At 53.4% G+C, this 16,476-nt stretch overlaps 2 protein-coding genes across 2 annotated transcripts; both read left to right on the forward strand.

The window, feature by feature from the left end:
* The first annotated feature begins 4,976 nt into the window (after window positions 1-4,976).
* On the forward strand, window positions 4,977-5,933 carry LOC104378734 (olfactory receptor 52B2-like). The gene has a single exon (XM_009985818.2). The coding sequence runs from the start codon at window positions 4,977-4,979 to the stop codon at window positions 5,931-5,933; it is 957 nt and encodes a 318-aa protein (XP_009984120.2).
* A 5,453-nt stretch (window positions 5,934-11,386) lies between these two features.
* On the forward strand, window positions 11,387-13,801 carry LOC147525986 (olfactory receptor 52B4-like). Its single transcript, XM_086630643.1, is given in 5 exon segments — window positions 11,387-11,479; window positions 11,481-11,712; window positions 11,715-11,852; window positions 11,855-12,103; window positions 13,773-13,801. Coding segments are annotated over 5 exon segments (741 nt in total).
* The last annotated feature ends 2,675 nt before the right edge of the window (window positions 13,802-16,476 follow it).

The following is a 16,476-nucleotide window of genomic DNA, read 5'->3' on the forward strand; positions in this document are numbered from 1 at the left end:
CATTAAAGCTGGCAACTCTGTGACAGGCACAGGGGAAATGAAAGTCTGATCGTTAAAAGCTGTTTGTTTAACAGTGGTGATAACAAAGAGCTGGTTTCAAAAGCTGCTCGTATTGTTGGATTTTTTTTTTTTTTTTAATGTCCTCAAAACATCTGTGTTTGTGTTGGCTTTCTTAGCAAAAGGAGTGTTTACACAGAGCAGCCAGCGTGATTTTTTGATAGGAGCTGTGGGAAAGAAAACGTGTCAGGAGAGCGCGTCGCTATGGGCAGCGCGTGAATACGTTCAGCTGAAACGGATGCTCGAAGGTCTTCAGGGCATGGAGGCCCTGGAGCGGCTGGGCAGCAGCTGTCAGAGGGGTGACAGCGGGTTTGGAGGTAGGGGTGAGACGCGAGACAGCTCGTGACCGCGAGAGACTTGTTTGCCAGTTCGGAAGGTCTCCTCCAGCCCTCCCTTCCTGCCTGAAAAGAAGGACTTGTTGACAAAGCAACCTTCTGCTGGAGAGTTCTCTCCTGAAAGCCTTTCGGCCAGCTCCAGTAACAGCTGAGCTGCTGTCTAAATGGCAATGGCTTTAAACTGAAAGAGGGGAGATTTTGATGAGATCTAAGGAAGAAATTTTTTACACTGAGGGTGCTGAGGCACTGGCACAGGTTGCCCAGAGAAGCTGTGGCTGCCCCATCCCTGGCAGTGTTCAAGGCCAGGTTGGATGGGGCTTTGGGCAACCTGGTGTAGTGGAGGGTGTCCCTGCCCATGGCAGGGGGTTGGAACTGGATGATCTTGAAGGTCCCTTCCAACCCAAACCATTCTGTGATTCTAGGATTCCATAAATCTGTCAATGTTAAGGAACGATATTGTTCACTGGTGTCTCCGTTACACGCTTTAGCTCACGCGGTTATTTCTGCTGCCTTCTTCACTGTTGCCCCTCCTTGTCCTCTCCTGGGCGTTGAGCTCGGGCACGTTCTGACTCTGAGCACGGCAGCAGTGCCGGTAAAACGAGCGTGTGCTCTGGGGTGGCACGAGGCTGAGCACGGTCCTGGGAAGGGACCCCTTCATAAATGCCCAGGAGTCTTGTGCCATCGTCATCTTCGCTGTGGAGCTAGTGGGAGGTAGGATCTCCCTGGGCCGGTGCTGCACAAACGCAAAACAAAAGGCTTGCCTCCAAATTGCTTCCAAACCAAGGAAAAATGATGGAAAATGGACAGGGAATGGCAGTGACGGGGCAGCGCTTGCCCACGTGCTGGGTTACTGCGTTCGCCCACTGGCACTTTGCTTGGGGCGATGCCACTCCAGTGAGTGATCCTCAGCACGCCGGGGACCCTCTCCTGGGGGGGGAGATGCATTCCCACATTTTCACCTGCATCTTAGCAGCGGCTTGGTTGGGAAGGGCTGCGTGTCGTCGCACCGGATGGGTGAGTTTCATGGATCCTTTTGCTTCCCTGGGTTTCCAGGAACTGTTTCATACAACCCACGAGACAGTTTTAAACCCGCAGCCGTCCCGCTGCTCTGCTCCTTGGATGGATGTGGCGGCCGGGTCAGGGAGCAAACCGCACGGGCTAATGTCCCGAGTCAATGAATCACTGGGTTGGCGATTAATGCCCGAAGGGGCGTGCGTGATGGGACATTAGCCAGCTGATCAGCAAGATTTATATTTCTAACGTGGTTAAAATGTTAGCTTAATAACTCACACGAGCTGTGAAACCAGAAATTCTGCACTTTGTATTTAATTTATTGCTCTTGAAAGACCTTTTTTTTTTTTTCCTAGCTCAGTTGATGTGATAGTCTATTTCTAGGCACATTTGGGTCACAAGGATCCTTTGCTGGGGAGGAGGAAGGGATTTTCCTGAAGTTTTTTCATGGCATGCCCATAGTACATGCAACAAAATCAATAAAATCTCAAAAGCTGTGGGAGATGATGAAGATGATCCGAGGGCTGGAGCACCTCTCCTATGAAGACAGGTTGAGAGAGTTGGGGTTGTTCAGCCTGGAGAAGGGAAGGCTCTGGGGGGACCTTCCAGCACCTTCCAGTACCTAAAGGGGCTACAGGAAAGCTGGAGAGGGGCTTTGGACAAGGGTGTGTAGTGACAGGACACGGGGCAATGGCTTTAAACTGAAAGAGGGGAGATTTCGATGGGATCTAAGGAAGAAATTCTTCCCTCTGAGGGTGGTGAGGCACTGGACCAGGTTGCCCAGAGAAGCTGTGGCTGCCCCATCCCTGGCAGTGTTCCAGGCCAGGTTGGATGGGGCTTTGAGCAACCTGGTGTAGTGGAAGGTGTCCCTGCCCATGGCAGGGGGTTGGAACTGGATGATCTTTGAGGTCCCTTCCAACCCAAACCATTCTGTCATTCTATGATTGTACGAGATAAGTAGAAGTCAATGGAATTGCTGTAGGAAACGCTCCTCTCTCCTCGGTCGGTGCAAGGTCAGGCTTTTCACGCTGACGTGCGCTCAGAAGGAGTCAAGCCTGTGCCTGAAGTGGAGATCATGCTCCAGGCTTGTGCTGAGTCAAGCTGTAAGCATATGCTTTAAAGGAAAATGCTCTTCAAGTTCATTTGAATGCTTCGCTGAATAGACAGAGACCAGCACAGCCTTCGTCACGAACAAAGCCTCGAGTGTTTCGAGTTAAAGTACCACATTTTCATTCATTTTTATAGCTGTCGACGAACAATGGTGCTTTATTAATTGTTCTTCATCTGCAGAGCTCTGTGAGTCATAAATTGGAGCAGCAAAGCTTAATGATTTTACTTCATCTTACCTCCATCATCATAATGTCTTAGCAAATGTCAGTTAATTAATAAAAATCCCCACTGAGCAGACAGGCAGACGATGAATAGCACATCCTTGGAAGCTGTCCTGCCTAAAATGAGATGGTAACTCGGCAGCCAGGACGGAGTTATCAGTTGATTGGTTTGCTTTCCTGGATTAGAGGTCCCTGACGGTCCCCAGAGGTCCCTGACTGCTCCCCCGAAGGGTTGTGGCAGTCAGGAAGCTGCTGATTGCAGTTCCCCTGACCCCACTGCACAGCCTGCTCAGGGTCCCTGCGCTTTCAATAGCCCAACAAATTCATTGCTCTCGGCTAAAGTCAGGAACAAGGACAGAATCAGATAAAAAGTTTTATAGCAGAACTGTCTGGTTTGAGATCTCTCTCAAAGCTCCCAAATTCCTCTCCATCGTCGTTCACGTCCTGGTCCCAAAGGACTTTCAGTCTACGGAAGAACTCACACCTGATTGACAGGTCCCTGCTCCTGCATCGCCCTGGGAACTGCTTTGGGACGCAGGACCAGGCAACGAGTTTTGCAGAAGTCACAGTGGTCGGGGTGGTGACACATGATGGGGTGGTGAGGATTTGCCAAAGTGGCTTCGGGGACAACCTGAAGGTCTGCAGGGCTTGTGCAATCCCCACCCAATTAGCGCAGTCGTAGGGAACACGCCGGGAAAATGAGCTGGTGACGTCCCTGGTGCCCTTTGCCAGCTGCGTCGGGGTGTGAGCACAACCGCCCGTGCCCCGCGGTGCTCCGGGCACTCTCCGGACCAGTATAAATATCCCAGGCCAGGGGTCCATCCCAGATGAATCCCGTTGCTGGCGCAGGAGGTGGGTGAGCTGGCTGGGTCACGGCGCTGTCCTTTCAACTGGGTTTGGTGAGTCAGAGATGGATTTGAGAGGTCGGTAGGGTCCGCGCAGGATTTGTTGTGTGAGGCCACTGCCGGAGATACACCGACATTTCCCGGCAGTGCTTCTGGATGCGTTATCCCAAACTCCCTGCGTGAGCCTGGCAGGGAGGGCACTGGGCAACGTGTCTCTAAAGGGGATGGAAGCAGCGTGCTCCTCCTGCCCAGTTCTCCCAGAGGTAGTGGATGCAAAGGCATTTCACTTGGAGCGAGAATGGGCTTGTGTTCTAACACTTCAAGTGCACTGGGCGGGCACTGGGAGAGAAGTTTTCCTGTAAATTTTCCATATTCTCTAAAACAGTGGTCCCTGGTGCCAGGGAGCTCAGAAGGTTGCATTGTTTATTTAGCCCTGGCTGCGTAGCACCTGGCAATCCAGCAGCAGCTCGGAGCCCCGGCTCGTGCTCCGTGGACATAATGCCTAAGGTGGCAGCTCCTGACACGGCTCATGGCTCCGTAAATCCCACTTTAGACCCCAGACGTTTTGATAATGCCCTGCTGCTGGTGGCTTTTACTTTTGGCTCTTTGCTTATCTGACACGAGAGTTTCTGCAGAGAGCGGGACGATGGGACGCTGCTGTCTGGGGCTCTCATGAAGCAGCAGTTTTGGGGTGAAAGGGGCTCACCCCGGCCTCTCCCTCGCCTTGGTGGAGTGAGCTCACACCCCATCACAGAGACAGACCTTCTGTAGGGATTGACACGTGGAGGCAAAGTCCCGTGAAGGACAGGACTGAACCGAGCTCCTTGTGTCCCGATCTCGTAGGTCGCTTCCAAACAACTCCAAGTCATGACAGCCGGGTGTCCCAGGACAGGATGAGCCACACACGTGTCCTCTTTGTGGCCATCATGGGAGAGCAGAGAATCCTCCTTAATAGATTTCCAGCCCTGGAGATTTCTCAGTTGCAGCATAAATGACGGTCACATCCAAGTGTGTCAACCAGCGCAGCATTGATGCCATCACTGTTTCAGGAGTGAAACCTCCCGTGTATTCTGCTCCTGTTCCCAGCAGCTGCAGGCAGTTGCAGGCAGAAGACTCTCCTTATTTCAAAGCTTCAGACAGCAGAAATGACAGTATCTGGCCGAGATGAAGGGACCTGAGCAGTGGAGGGGAACCCTGATGGAGCACATTGCCCAGTATTTAACACTTGCAGATAAAATGCGGTTCAGAAGTTGAAGTGCCTGTGCCATGAGCAATGCTAACCGTGAGTTCAGCTCCCGTTCGTGTCCCGGGTATGGCTCAGCTGCTCTCAGAGCCTTGCTTTCTACCATTACGCAGCTCCTGCGAGCGAGAAACGACGTGAAGTGTTGCATCGAGTCATGTCGGCGCCCAACCTGTCAGGATCCCACCCTGCGTTCTTCATCTTGGTGGGGATACCTGGGATGGAGAAGTCTCACACCTGGATCTCCATCCCGGTCTTCATGATGTATGCTGCTGCCCTTCTGGGGAACTCGGTCTTGCTGGTCACCATCGTGAAGGAGCGCAGCCTCCACGAGCCCATGTACATCTTCCTGTGCATGCTGGCAGCCTGCGACCTGCTGCTGTCCACTGCCACCGTGCCCAAAACCCTCAGCGTCCTCTGGTCTCTGTCCACCCAAATCTCCTTCAGTGGCTGCCTGGCGCAGATGTTCTCCATCTATTTTGTTTTTCTGGCAGAGTCGGCCGTTTTACTGGCGATGGCGTTTGATCGGTACGTCGCCATTTGCGACCCGCTGCGATACACGGCCGTCCTGACACGCTCCGTCGCGGGGAAAGCTGGCGTGGCAGCTTTGATCAGGAGCTTCTGCATCATGTTCCCGGCCATCTTCCTCCTCAGGCGACTGCCCTACTGCGGGCACAATGTCATGCCCCACACCTACTGCGAGCACATCGGCGTGGCCCGCCTGGCCTGCGCCGACATCTCTGTCAACATCTGGTACGGGGTGGTTGCTGGCTTCCTTTCAGCCGGCTTGGACGTCGTCTCCATCGCCATCTCCTACGCGCTGATCTCCAGGTGCCTCTGGCGGCTGCCATCCTCGCGTGCCTCCCCCAAGACTCTGCACACCTGCGGCTCCCACCTCTGCGTCATCGCCATGTTTTACACACCGGCCTTCTTCTCCGTCCTAGTGCATCGGTTTGGCCAGCACGTTCCCCGGCATGTCCTCATCTCCTTGGCCAACCTCTACGTTGTGGTGCCGCCGATGCTCAACCCCATTGTCTACGGGGTGAGAACAAGGCAGATCCGGGAGCGCGTGGCTCACCTGCTCAGGCTGGGGGTCTTGGGCGGCACGGCATAGCCGGGCGGGCAGGAACAGGCCACTGGGCTGGTCTGCCAGCAGAGGGGTGAAAGGGAGTTTTGGAAACAGGGAAATGAATGAAAGACAGTGGGCACCTGGCAAACATGGACCAGGTGGGAATGTTTTCAAAATAGATGAGTCCAACGGACATCAACATCCAACCCATCACGCTGTTGCAGAGGGGCTGGACAGGCTCCTAGATGTGCTGAGCAGAAACAACCTATTGGGACAGTAGGAGCCAGGCACTGGGGACTACCACTGTTCCTGTGTTCTTGGGATCCCCCGCCTTGTCCTAAACCACCACTGTTGAGTATTTGTTCAGTCAAGGCCTTCGTAAGCAAAATACAGTTTCTGACTTCTTAAGGTGCTGTTGAAGATCTTATGAAACAGAAAACATTTTCATGTACATGTAATCTGTGTGTCATCTCAGCATAGCAACGTCTCTGCTCGAGCTGTGTATCGTCTCCGTGGGATGGGAACAGACATGGCTGATGCTCTCTGAAGGCACTCAGGTCTGGGAGGACCTGTGGGGTCTCTTCTCTCCTGATGGACTCTCAGAAGGCTGCAAGGACACAGAGATGGTGGGAGTCCCAGAGCCAGCCATCATCTGGGCAGCCGGACAGCAGGGAGGTGGCTCTCCAGGCCCCTGGGTGATCAGGTCATAGAATCATAGAATCATAGAATGGTTAGGGCTGGAAGGGACCTTCAAAGGTCATCTAGTCCAACCCCCCTGCAAGCAACAGGGACATCTCCAACTAGATCAGGTTGCTCAGGGCCTCGTCCAACCTGGCCTTGAATGTCTCCAGGGATGGAGCATCCACCACCTCTCTGGGCAACCTGTTCCAGTGTTCTACAACTCTCATGGTAAAAAATTTTTTCCTAATATCCAACCTGAATCTACCTCCCTCCTGGGTCCCGGTGTCCCTCCTGGGCGACGAGCTATGGGAAGGCTGCAGGCTTTGCTGCCAACCGTGTGGGTTTGCTTCTCTGAGCTCCTGCTCAGAGCTGTGCACTCAGCCGTGCTGTGAGCAAGGATGGGAAGATCTGATGTCGTCTGGCTGAGCTGGTAACTTCGGAGTGAAGGGGGAGCCAGTGGTAACAGGAGACATCGCGTCCTGTCTTAGCATCTCTGTCTCTGGACTCCCAGGGGTGTGCAGAGCCAGCCTGGCTTCCAAGCAGGAGCAAACCCCTGCTAGCCAATGTCAGGTGCAACTGGAGTACAATGTGTTTGGATGGAGAAGTGGCCCTGATCTCACACTGGATGTAACTGAGCCAAGTCCAGCAGGACAGGGGCCTCCAACTCCTCAGACCTCCTCTCCTATCATTTCTGTAGGAGTCTGTCTTGGGGCAGCCAGCTAGGAAGGAAATTGGGAGTGAAACTTGGGGCAAAACTTGATATAATATCAGCTATGGCAATAAAAATGTGCTTGTCATCAGTACTGCTCTGTCAAATGTCTCAAAGTGTTTTGCAAATACTCATAGAATCATAGAATGGTTTGGGTTGGAAGGGACCTCAGAGACCATCCAGTTCCAACCCCCTTGCTATGGGCAGGGACACCCTCCACTACACCAGGTTGCCCAAAGCCCCATCCAACCTGGCCTGGAACACTGCCAGGGATGGGGCAGCCACAGCTTCTCCGGGCAACCTGTGCCAGCACCTCAGCACCCTCAGAGGGAAGAATTTCTGCCTCAGATTCCATTGAAATCTCCCCTCTTTCATTTTAAAGCCATTGCCCCGTGTCCTGTCACTCCACACCCTTGTCCAAAGCCCCTCTCCAGCTTTCCTGTAGCCCCTTAAGGCACTGGGAGGTGCTGGAAGGTCTCCCCGGAGACTTCTCTTCTCCAGGCTGAACAGCCCCAACTCTCCCAGCCTGTCTCCAGAGCAGAGGTGCTCCAGCCCTCGGAGCATCTCCGTGGCCTCCTCTGGCCCCGCTCCAACAGCTCCATGTCCTTCTTGTGCTGGGGACCCCAGAGCTGAAGGCAGAACTGCAGGGGGGTCTCAGGAGAGCAGAGCAGAGGGGCAGAATCCCCTCCCTCGCCCTGCTGCCCACGCTGCTCTGGATGCAGCCCAGGACACGGTTGGCTTTCTGGGCTGCCAGTGCACATTCATACTCTCAGTAGTAACACCAGTAAGCCAGTTAGTAAATTTTCTGTAGTAGGACCATATTTACTGAAAAAGGGAGGTGTGACCAGCCCATTGTCTAAGGATGAGGAAGGCGCCATGAGTTACTAGAGAAATACAGGCATAGGCGGTGACGTCACGTTTGTGTTGGTGAAAGCGGAGGTAACGGTTTTGAAGCCTGTGTACTGCTGCTAGCAAATAGCAGAACCATCCTTTCTCTCTCCACCTCTTTGTTTGAATTTCTGGGCCCCTTCTCCATCTCCTCCTTCTGCACCCAGAATGGGCTAGCTCTAGCTTTGGGTGCCAGGTCTGTCTCAGAGAAGTCCTTAACGTGCCCTCTGGGAGCTGGGAGGTGTTTCCACCCGACTGTGCCTCCTGCTGGCTTGCTGGAGTTGGACCTCAGGTATGGACAAAGCAGCCGGCCAGCCTGGTGGTACCTGGTGGCCAGAGCAGGGGTATGATGCTGGGGTGGTCCATAGCGTGGGCTGGTCTTGGAGGCTTTGGGACTGACCTGCTGGGCTTCCATCCCTGATGACACACCCCAAGGAACGGGCAGTTTTGGTAAGGGGTGCCACCCACCTCTCTACCCTGCTTCCAAGGAAAAGGGACCGGTTTTGGGTCTGTGAACAGAGGGGTGGGCAGAGGTGTCCTGCCGGAGACTGACTGTGCTTCAGGGTGGGGATGGAGATCGTCCCTGCCCTTGGGACTTCTCTTCTGCCCTGACACTGTCCCCTGAGGCTGTATTTCTGTGCATTCCTGCTGAATAAATTTTGCTGAATTTTACAGGCACCTCCAGCAACCCCAAAGTCTCCAGTGCACCTCAGACTTCTTTACATTGAGGTGCACATTTCAATTCAGATTTTGCCCGTGGCTATTTCCATTCACTTTTTTAGCTGCAGATTCGTCCCATCCGTAGCCTTTGGGAACCGGGCTCAGGCAAGTGGAAATCAGCAGGTCTGGATAACGTGTGCACGAGGGGTCCAGAAGAGCCGGTGGAGGAGCCACCAGGCCTGCAGGTCTTCCTCCAGTATCCCCAGGCTTAGCAAAGCTAGTGGGAAAAAAAAAGAAAAAAAGGAAAAAAGAAACCCTTTCGGAGGTGTGCTAATATTAAAAAGGAAAAATGGGCTTATTGGAGAAATTTGAAACTGCTTAGTTTGACATTAGCTCCAAATAAAATAATGGAAAAGCAAATATGAGACTTGATCAATAAAGTGTAAAAAGGGCAAGAATGCAATTAATGGCAATCAGTACTTATTTTTGGTGTTTAGCTTCCGTAGAGTCCTGCCATTTCATTTTCCGATGACTTCCACCTTTGGGTGATAAAGTTACCTGAAGGCTGACTACAACTATGAGTGGTTTTTAAATTTTCACAGCATTGTTATATAAACCTCATTATAACAAACAAACAAATAATAGGTAAAGCAGATGCTAATGGAGTCTGGCTGACTGCAAAGTCTTATTTCAGCGGGAGCTCGCCGCTGACAGAGAGTTTTCCACGTATTTCTGGGGCCGTTCAACGGGGATTGATCGGATGCTGCGTCTGATGCCGTGTGACTGTTATTGGTTGTGTAGAAGGAAGTATAAAATCGTTGCTAATATGGTTTTTAGATGATGCAAAGACAGCTAATTGAATAGAGGTGGATGCAAAGTCATCCTCCTACTGAGGAGGGGTACAGGCGGTACCAGGGAAGGGGGCTGCAGTCCCAGCGGAAGTGGCTCCGGAGAAGCTCAGGCATCCAATGGAAGAGCATGTTGGTGGGGGCACTTTGGGTGATGCTTGGCCAATGTGAGGGTCCCAGTGTGTTCCATAGCTGTGCAGGGGCGGTGGTGGGCAGTGCAGGTCTGTGATTCCCTCGGCTTGTTCTCAAATCCTTCACCCAGTCCCCAGATCCACACGTTTGAAAATGTACAGCGAGTGAGGAGGGTCCCTCGGCACATGGCACATGGTTCTTGGAGGGATAGGGAGGGACTGGGGGAGGTTGGAGCCGTGATGGCTGCCAGGAGAGGTCCTGCTCCTTCCCCCAGTGCACACCAGCACTGCCCAGTCCCCATGGAGCACCTCTCCCACCAACGAAATAATGACGGGGCTAAGACGAGGGGGAGAAAATCAGGAAAACCCAGCACTTTGATCCAGCGTTGCTCAGCCACAATAATGGCTGAGAGGTGGTGCTCGGTCCCCTTTCAATGAAGATGGAAGCAAAGCGTCTTACAGATGCTCTGAGGTGCTATGAGGGGGGTGAAGCTGAGCGGCCGCAGCAGTCCTTTGTGGTGTTGAAGGCCATGAAAAATAAGCCTTTGGTCCTGGCAACTGCTGGAAGTCAAGACAAGCTCCTCTGATGTCTGCTGAGCGGGTGGGAGGTCATCTGGTGACTTCAGGTGTGATGTGGGCTGCTGGCTTGAAACTAAGCAGCACAGCCCTCCCCCAGTGGTGGGATATGAAAGGGTGAATCTTCTTTACCTATTTTAGCATTTCTGCCATAAAATGTGCTTCTCCTCATCTGATGAATCAAGAAGAGCTGAAGCCTGTGTTTTGAGTCATGGACAGCTTTGGATCACGAGCACCGTCTGGAGAACTTCCTCTACATGAGTGCAACAGAGGAGTCCAAAACATCTACCTGGTACCATGACTCTCAGTGAGCAACGTAAGATGGTGAAAATAATCAGCTGAAACGGGAAAAAACCTGTTAATTTTCTGTTTCTTCACATCAAGACTTACATTATGAGATGGGGTGGGGATGGATGGAAGCAAAGTTCCTAGGCTTTTGGGACGGTGTTATATCTGAGGAGGGGTTGAAATTAAAATTACGCCTGCTGGGGGAGCAGGAAGCCAGTGCCTGTTAGGTGAGAGCTGGATTACACCTGGGTCAGATGGGTGGAGGAGGAGGAGGAAACAACCTCTCCCTGCTCAGGCTCAGAGGATGATGCCCTGGGACCACTCTGCCCGCACTCACCTCCTGCCCGCTTGCAGGGAAGGATGGTCTGTGGTTGCACAGGGCTGACCAATTCACAGTCCCGGTGCATGAACTGGGAGAGGTTCCCCAGAGAACTTGTGAAGTCTCCATCCTCGGAGGTTTTTGAGACTCAACTGCATAAAGCCCTTAGTTGACCCTACTTTGCGCAAGAGGTTGGACCAGAGACCTCCTGAGGTCCTGTCCAGCCTGGATTGCTCCACAGTTCTGTGACTCCGTGAGTGGCTGTCACAGATTAGGTCTTCTGGCAGCGTCAGTGAGATTGTGTGCACAGGTACTCAAGACCTGTAACATTAAAGTTGGTTTTGTCCTTTATTTTTAGCCACCGGAAGCCTTGTGGAAAGTGCAAGGAGTAGGCTGTCATGTCAGCTGGCCATTGCCCTGCCCCTGCTCCCGTCACCTGTGTCCTGATGGGCATCTCTGGCGCGGGGGAGTCTCACCTCTGGATCTCCACCCCCCTTTATGCTCATGTACAAGGTTGCTGTCCTTGGGAACTTCGCACTGTCCTTCACCAATGACACACAGAGAAGCCTCCATGAGCCCAGGAACCTCCTCCTGCCCATGCTGGCAGCTGCTGACTTGCTGCTGTCTGCTACCACCGTGCCCAAGACACTGGGCATCTTCTGGTTTAGGGCTGGGGAGATTTCTTTGGGAGCCCACATTACCCAGACATTCTTCATCCTGTTGTCTCCTGTGCTGAATCGTCAATCCCACTGGCTATGGCATTTGATGGGTACGTTGCTGTCTGCAAGCCCCTCAGATGTGTGACCCTGCCCATAAAGAGGATGACAGGGACAATACAGTTGGCTGCTCGAGCAGGAGGATTTTCCACTGTTTCCCCACGGTTGTTCTTGTGAAGCATTTGACCTTCTGCAGAAACAAACTCCTCCCTCACCCCTGCTGTGAGCGTGCGGGCAGAGCCAGGCTGGCCCGTGTGGACATCACCGCCAGCGTTTGGTGCGGTGTCACGACTGCAGTTTTTGCGACAGCCGTGGACGTCACGCTCATCGCTGCGTCGTACCCGCGGACTCCCCAGACCGCCTTCCAGCTCCCACCCAGCTGCCAGCTCAGGGCTCCGAGTGCCAGCGGCTCTCATCCCTTGGTCATGTTGCTGTGCTCGCTCCTCCTTCCCGCACGCCGTTTTGGGTGCTGTATTCCCAGGGCTGCTCCGATAACCTTGGCCAGTCTCTGTGCCTTCTGCCCCGTGTTAGACCCCGTCGTGTACGGAGCGACGGACCGACGCAGAGGATTGCAGTCCAGCTGCTTCACCGGTGCCGCAGTCGCGGCTGAGCCGGATCCTGCCGGGAAAACACCTCTGGGGACTCGGATGCCAAAGTTACGTTTTCCCTTTGAACACGTTGGGATGTGGGGCAGAAACGGGCAGCAGCGAACGCTCCTGGAGCAGCAGGGGAGCGCAGAGGGAGGTCGGATCCAGAGGTCTGCTCCAGCAATTCCTGGCTCTTGGGAATGTTTCAGTGCAGCCTCTCGAGGGCTGGGCTGTACCCGGCAGATGCTCCGTCTGGCACAACACGAGCTCGGGGCATAACGCACGTCTGACCGGAGACGCTTAGTAAAGATCTCAAAAAAACCCCGCTGCTGGGCTCAGCGGAGGATCAGCTGGTGGCTTCTGGCCTGGCTGACCACTTTGGGGCTTGTACTAATCCACAGGCTGGTTTAGCCCCAGATCTGTTTTTAGGGAGGAGCAGGTCGATGTCAGAGTCATGCCATACAGCGAGCGGGTGGGCTTGCTGCAACCTGCAATCCTGCCTTCTGGTTTGGGGTCAGCGCTCAACGGACAACAAAAAGGCCTGGAGAGGAGGGAGGCGGAACAGCCGTGTGGTTCAAGCGCTGGAGAAAACACTCCACCTATGAAGGGTGCAAAACATATTAATTTTTGATGAGCTGAAGAGGCGTCTTCATTGCAGGGTGGGAGTCTCGGGAGAGACTATCTGATGCTGAGGATCATTGCAATGCCCTTGAGAAGGATGAATTTGAATGAATGGAAAACGAAGCCAGACATATTCTGATTAGAAACGAAAGCCTTATTATGAATAATGAGAATAATTAACTGCTGTGAGAAGCTCATGAGAGCATCAGTAGATTTCCAACAGTGACTATACCCATATATATATATATATGCCCATGTGGAAAGTGGAAGTTGTTTGGTATGAAGTTGTTTTCTCAGTGAGATCTTTGGCTTCCAGAGCGGTGGAGGACATAGAAGCAGTCTGCGTGCCTGTTTGGGCCTCCGGCTCTACGTGTGTGCGTGCTTGCAGGGTGATAATTTGTGGTATTTCTGGGATGCCCCTGCCCATTCTCTTCGGAAGGGCTCTTCTGAGCAAGGATTGATGCTGCTGTCACTTTGAGGGCAGATATCATCATCTTCTCTAGTGCTTGGTGATGAGACCAGTTGGCAGCCACAGTGCCTGTCCTACCTCTTCCCTATCACCCTGCTCCATCTGTGTTCCACTTCCCATCGCTCGTGGCGATGCTGCTGGAGGAGAGGGGAAGTCTAGTTGAGACCTGCTCCCTCCTCCCAGAATCCCGACCTACACCATCACATAGTCACTGCAGCCAAGGCTGCCTCCAACCTTCATGCCCCTGACCAGTTCATCCTGGTTTTCAAGTTCCAGGTCCAGCAGAGCCCCTTTACTTGTTGGCTCCTTCATCACCTATGCCAGGTAAGCTGCCATCAATGCATCTATGAACCTCTTTGGTTGCTTGAGCCCTTCCGTATTGTCCTTCCAGCAGATATCAGTGTCAACTTTGAGCAGTGAGCAATGCCGAAAATGTCACAGGAGATGACAATCTGTTCATGTGTGTGTGCTCTGGGTGCCTATAGAATCATAGAATCACAGAATGATTTGGGTTGGAAGGGACCTCAAAGATCATCCCGTTCCAACCCCCCTGCCGTGGGCAGGGACACCCTCCACTACACCAGGTTGCACAAAGCCCCATCCAACCTGGCCTTGAACACCTCCAGGGATGGGGCAGCCACAACTCCTCTGGGCAACCTGTGCCAGTGCCTCACCACCCTCAGACAGAACAATTTCTTCCTTAGATCCCACCGAAATCTCCCCTCTTCCAGTTTAAAGCCATTGCCCCGTGTCCTGTCACTACACACCCTTGTCCAAAGCCCCTCTCCAGCTTTCCTGTAGCCCCTTTAGGTACTGGAAGTCTGTTGGAAGGTCTCCCCAGAGCCTTCTCTTCTCCAGGCTGAACAACTCCAACTCTCTCAGCCTTGCCTAACACAGCACGTGAACCAGCTGAAAACAACTCATTTGCTTCCTCAGCGAGAAATTGCTCCCTGCAGAGGATGGGCAGGAGACGCCGGCTTTCCCGTAGCGATACCAGGGACCATCGGCATCTCCTTTCCCTTGTGAGAGCCACCAATGTTTGCACCAGCAGCAGCTCTGCTGACTGACGGTGTTACTGGCAACTGGAACAGAGCTCCTGTTACTCCGGCAGGACTCTGGGGTGGGAGCCGGGATGGCCTACAGCCTTCCCCACCAGCTCACTGCATCCCTCCAGCTGATGGTGGGGTTGTGCACGTCCCACAGAGTGGGCGATGCTGTTGCAGCTGCAGAGGTCCCAGAAGGCAGCACTGGCCGAGCTGTCCACCCAGGCCGTGCAGCAGCTAGAAATCACACAGAGAACGCCAGAATTCTTCTGGCAAACCCAGAACTCAGGAACGGTGGTGGTCTCTCACCCAAAAGCCTCGCAGGCTTGGTCACGGATTGAGCAGGGTTTGCATCTGCTTGCAATGGAAGCTCCAGTCAATGCCATGGTTGACGTTCCGTCCGTGGGCTCTGGGTGATGCCAGAAGCTGCGACTGCTGCAGGCACCAGCTCTGGATCTGGTGGGTGGCCCCCACAGCATGAACAAGGTCTGAGGGGGAACAGTAGCATCTAAACATGCTGTGAATGCTGCCTGCGGTTCCTGGGATAGTCTCCAATCCTCACAAGCTCCAGAAATCAGATTCCAGGAAGAACTGGAGCTATTCAGGTTAATGACCCTCCTCAACGGGGAAGGAAGTGTTAGAATGGTTGGGAAATTCCATCCTTCTGACTTTCATCCCAGGTTTATTTATCTCCTGACTCGTTAGAGGAGTGGCACCACCCAGGCACGCATTGATAGAGGCATCAGAAATAAATCTGGGTGCAAATCAGAAGGAGTTTCCCAAGTGTGAGGTCAGGAGGTTGCCCCAGGCAGTGCAGCAGCCTGAGCAGCAAGTCCTGCTCCGGGCCAGGTCCCCTCCACGGGTCCCCCAGGACTTTGTGTTTGGGTGCAGCAGACACGATAAAGGATCTCTGCTTGCTGCAGGACGCCGGTGAGGCCTCACGGCAGCGATGACTCCAAGGTGCCAGTTTTCCCCAGATCCCAGTGATGTCCACAACGGAGCAGGAGGATTGTTCTTGTCTCTCATGTCCATGCTCTGAGACTGAACAAGCAGTGAGAACGGTGACAGAAACCACCGTCGCTAGGTTTAGCACCATTTTTCCATCACTTGTCAGTGCAGCCAGCGGTGATGAGGGTGATGAGAGGGCTGAGGGGTCACCAAGCAGAGGGACGGGTGCCCTGTGCCACCGCTGCTGCACCCAGCAGGGAGAGGGGTTGTCGGTGGCGCTGACGGGGGGACGAATCTTGGGTGGGAGAGGGGAATCTGGCATCGGCGCACGGGCACGGGGTGTGTGCCGCGTGTTCTGCCCAAGCAGATGGTGGCAGAGGAGCTCTCCGTTGTTGCAAACAGGAGCAGGGGCCTTTGGGCTGTCTGGAAACCGAAACCGTACCACGTCCTTCGGGGAGTCACCGCGTGGCATGACTGGCGGGTGTGAAATAAGCCCTCTGCGAATGCATCAGAAGATTTTTGACTAAAAGAGAGCTTTTGAAATTTAGAAAATGTCGTGGTTTTAGGCTGATCCAGCAACTAAAACTCACACAGTCTCTCCTTCTCCAGTAGAGTAGAGAGGAGAGAAAAAAAACCAAAGGGACTGAGGGTTGAGACAAGAGCAGAGGGAGCACCCACCAACCATGGTCCCGGGCAAAACAGACTGGGCTTTTCTCAAAGCAAAACAGTTTATTAATGGTTACTTAGAAGGACAAAGGGAAACAAAAACCGATTACTTGAGAGGACAGAAAGAAACAAAACCAGATCTTAAAACCGACACCTTCCCCCCCCCTTTCCTTTTCCTCCCGGCTCTACCTCCTCCCCCCAGCAGCACAGGGGGCAGGGACTGGGGGAGTGCAGGTCAGTTCATTCCGTGCTGTTACTGCTGCTTCTTTCTTAAAGGAGGAGGAGTCCTTACACCCTTTTCCCCTGCTCCAATGGATCCCCTACCCACGAGTCAAAATCCACAAACTTCTCCAGCGTGAGCCCAGCCCACTGGAGACAATCCTTCCCCACAGATTGCTCCGGTGTGGGCTGCACCACAGTCTCGGGTACTTAGGGAGC

The sequence above is a fragment of the Tauraco erythrolophus genome, unplaced genomic scaffold (genome assembly GCF_009769465.1).
Source record: "Tauraco erythrolophus isolate bTauEry1 unplaced genomic scaffold, bTauEry1.pri scaffold_45_arrow_ctg1, whole genome shotgun sequence".
In the NCBI taxonomy this organism is placed as follows: Eukaryota; Metazoa; Chordata; class Aves; order Musophagiformes; family Musophagidae; genus Tauraco; species Tauraco erythrolophus.